Source organism: Monodon monoceros, unplaced genomic scaffold, assembly GCF_005190385.1.
Source record: "Monodon monoceros isolate NGI ecotype Baffin Bay Population unplaced genomic scaffold, NGI_Narwhal_1 Super_Scaffold_11, whole genome shotgun sequence".
Lineage (NCBI taxonomy): Eukaryota > Metazoa > Chordata > Mammalia > Artiodactyla > Monodontidae > Monodon > Monodon monoceros.
Genome location: NW_021703767.1, coordinates 71,413,460 through 71,417,385, shown reverse-complemented (window position 1 = coordinate 71,417,385; position 3,926 = coordinate 71,413,460). Strand labels below are relative to the sequence as shown.

The 3,926-nt window shown below is 42.3% G+C and overlaps 1 protein-coding gene across 1 annotated transcript; it reads right to left on the bottom strand.

Annotated features, from left to right (window-relative positions):
* Window positions 1-2,974: 2,974 nt before the first annotated feature.
* LOC114890936 (14-3-3 protein gamma-like) lies at window positions 2,975-3,418 on the bottom strand. Its single transcript, XM_029214892.1, has one exon. The coding sequence runs from the start codon at window positions 3,416-3,418 to the stop codon at window positions 2,975-2,977; it is 444 nt and encodes a 147-aa protein (XP_029070725.1).
* Window positions 3,419-3,926: the final 508 nt, after the last annotated feature.

The window sequence follows — 3,926 nt, the reverse complement described above, 5'->3', positions numbered from 1 at the left end:
GGAAACACAAGAGAAGAAAAGGACCTACAAAAATGAACCCAAAACACTTAAGAAAATGGTCATAGGGACATACATATTGATAATTACCTTAAACATGAATGGATTAAATGCTCCAACCAAACGACACAGGCTTGCTGAATGGATACAAAAACAAGACCCATATATACGCTGTCTACAAGAGACCCACTTCAGACCAAGGGACACATGCAGACTGAAAGTGAGGGGATGGAAAAAGATATTCCATGCAAATGGAAATCAAAAGAAAGCTGGAGTAGCAATACTCATATCAGATAAAATAGACTTTAAAATAAAGAATGTTACAAGAGACAAGGAAGGACACTATATAATGATCAAAGGATCAATCGAAGAAGAAGATATAACAATTATAAATATATATGCACCCAACATAGGAGCACCTCAATACATAAGGCAACTGCTAACAGCTGTAAAAGAGAAAATCAACAGTAACACAGTAATAGTGGGGGACTTTTACACCTCACTTACACCAATGGACTGATCATCCAAAATGAAAATAAATAAGGAAACAGAAGCTTTAAATGACACAATAGACCAGATAGATTTAATTGATATTTATAGGACATTCCAACCAAAAACAGCAGATTACACTTTCTTCTCAAGTGCGCACGGAACATTCTCCAGGATAGATCACATCTTGGGTCACAAATCAAGCCTCAGTAAATTTAAGAAAATTGAAATCAATCAAATCATATCAAAAAAAATCATATCATATCTTTTCTGACCACAGTGCTATGAGATTAGAAATGAATTACAGGGGAAAAAAATGTAAAAGACACAAACACGTGGAGGCTAAACACTACGTTACTAAATAACCAAGACATCACTGAAGAAATCAAAGAGGAAATAAAAAATATCTAAAGGCAAATGACAATGAAAACACGACAATCCAAAACCTATGGGATAAAGCAAAAGCAATTCTAAGGTGGAAGTTTATAGCTTTACAAGCCTACCTCAAGAAACAAGAAAAATCTCAAATAAATAATCTAACCTTACACTTAAAGGAACTAAAGAAAGAAGAACAAACAAAACCTAAAGTTAGCAGAAGTAAAGAAATCATAAAGATCAGAGCAGAAATAAATGCAATAGAAACAAAGAAAACAATAGCAAAGATCAATAAAACTAAAAGGAGGTTCTTTGAGAAGGTAAACAAAATTGATAAACCATTAGCCAGACTCATCAAAAAAAGAGGGAGAGGACTCAAATCAATACAATTAGAAATGAAAAAGGAGAAGTTACAATGGACACCACAGAAAAACAAAGCATCCTAAGAGACTACTACAAGCAACTCTATGCCAAAAAAATGGACAACGTGGAAGAAATGGACAAATTCTTCGAAAGGTATAACCTTCCAAGACTGAACCAGGAAGAAACAGAAAATATGAACAGACCAATCACAAGTAATGAAATTGCAACTGTGATTAAAAATCTTCCAACAGGGCTTCTTTGGTGGCGCAGTGTTGAGAGTCTGCCTGCCAATGCAGGGGGCATGGGTTCGTGTCCCAGGCTGGGAAGATCCCACATGCCGTGGATCGGCTGGGCCTGTGAGCCATGGCCACTGAGCCTGCGCGTCTGGAGCCTGTGCTCTGCAACGGTAGAGGCTGCAACAGTGAGAGGCCCGTGTACCGCAAAAAAAAAAAAAAAAGAAAAAGAAAAAAATCTTCCAACAAACAAAAGTCCAGGACCAGATGGCTTCATAGGTGAATTCTATCAAACATTTAGAGACGAGCTAACACCCATCCTTCTCAAACTCTTCCAAAAAACTGCAGAGGAAGGAACACTCCCAAACTCATTCTATGAGGCCAACATTACCCTGATACCAAAACCAGACAAAGATACTACAAAAAAAGAAAATTACAGACCAATATCACTGATGAATATAGATGCAAGAATCCTCAATAAAATACTACAAACAGAATCCAACAACACATTAAAAGGATCATACATCATGATCAAGGGGGATTTATCCCAGGGATGCAAGGATTCTTCAATATCCACAAATCAGTCAATGTGATGTACCATTTTAACAAATTGAAGAAAAACCATATGATCATCTGAATAGATGCAGAAAAAGCTTTTGACAAAATTCAACACCGATTTATGATAAAAACTCTCCAGAAAGTGGGCATAGAGGGAACCTACCTCAACATAATAAAGGCCATATACGACAGACCTACAGCAAACTTAAGCAACTTAAATGCCCATCAGCAGACGAATGGATAAAGAAGATGTGGCACATATATACAATGGAATATTATTCAGCCATAAAAAAGGAATGAAATTGGGTCATTTGTTGAGATGTGGATGGATCTAGAGACTGTCATGCAGAGTGAAGTAAGTCAGAAAGAGAAAAACAAATATCGTATATTAACGCATATATGTGGAACCTAGAAAAATGGTACAGATGAACCAGTTTGCAGGGCAGAAATTGAGACAAATGTAGAGAACAAACGTATGGACACCAAGGGGGAAAAGCGGCTGGGGGTGGGGGTGGGGTTGTGATGAATTGAGCGATTGGGATTGACATGTATACACTGATGTGTATATAATTGATGACTAATGAGAAAAAAAACAAAACAAAACAAAAAAACCCCTGTTTTCTAGCAACAAGTTAAAGACAGCTCCACTTGCATTAATCTACAGAACCGTCCATATGCCAGTGTGAGGCTGCTATCCAATACCAGCACAGCTAGTCTGCCTTTCCACAAGTGGTATTTTGGCAAAAATGTCAACGACAAGACAGGTCGTGGGTTTCTCCCTAAGAAGGTCATCCCGTCACCCCTCTCTTTCCCTCCCCAACACGATCCCCAGCTCATGCAAAAAAAATAAATAAATAAAGATTGCAGTAGTAGCATCAGTGTGCACTGCCAGTCCACCTGGGGGCCTTAATTGCTGCCTTCTCCTCCAGCGTCGCCTTGCTGATCACTTGTCCAGAGCATTAGGTTGTCGCGAGGAGCTGCATGATGAGCGTGGAGTCCCTGTAGGAGTCTCCACTGAGAGTGTCAAGCTTGGCAATGGCACTATTGAAAGTTGTCTTGGCCAAGTGGCAGGCTTGCTCTATGGCATTCCGGATCTCATAGTAGAAAAGGCAGTAGTTAAGGGCCAGGCCTAATCTAATGGGGTGAGTGGGCTGCGTGTGCCCTTTGCTGACCTCGTGGGCTTCGCTACATGTCTTCTCAGATGACTCCTCGAAGGTCCCCCTCTTCTCTCCAGTGGTGACTTTGGCCAGGTAGCGGTAATAGTCCCCTTTCATATTCAGGTACAACACTTTGCTCTCATACCGGCTGTCCTGGCAATTCTTGATCTGGTATTTATCCAGCAGGCTCAGCTCATCCTGACACACCAGCTCCTTGTCTATTTTTTCACGGTAAGCACGTACCATGTCCACCTTCTCGTTACCCTCTGCAGATATCTTCTGCTCAGCGCTACTAATGACCCTCCAGGAAGAACGGCGTGCCCCAGCTACACTCTTGTAGGCCACAGAGAGAAGGTTTCCTTCTTCACTAGACACTGGCTTCTTCAGCTCTGTCACGTTCTTCGTGGCTGCAGCCCTGTAGTCCTAGCCTTCTGCCTGCTCCACCAGCCGGGCTTCTGCACCAGTTGCTTGCGGTCCACCGTCTTCACGGGCTCTTTCGGGCCGGGCGAGGAGACCGGGGCAGCCTGGAGCCTGGGTGCTGGAGGGACCGACCCAGGCTGCGGCTAGAGCTGCGACCCTGGGACTGGGCGCGAGGCATCTGCCGGGTCTTTCTTATTCTCTGGGGGTCTCCCCTGCACCCAGCACAGAGCTGGGCACACAGTGGGTGCTCCCTTAATGATATCGAATGAATCTGTGGATTCATTAATGAGCAAAATGGCCTGGCATTGTGGCTTCAGTCTTGGGGGAGGGTCAT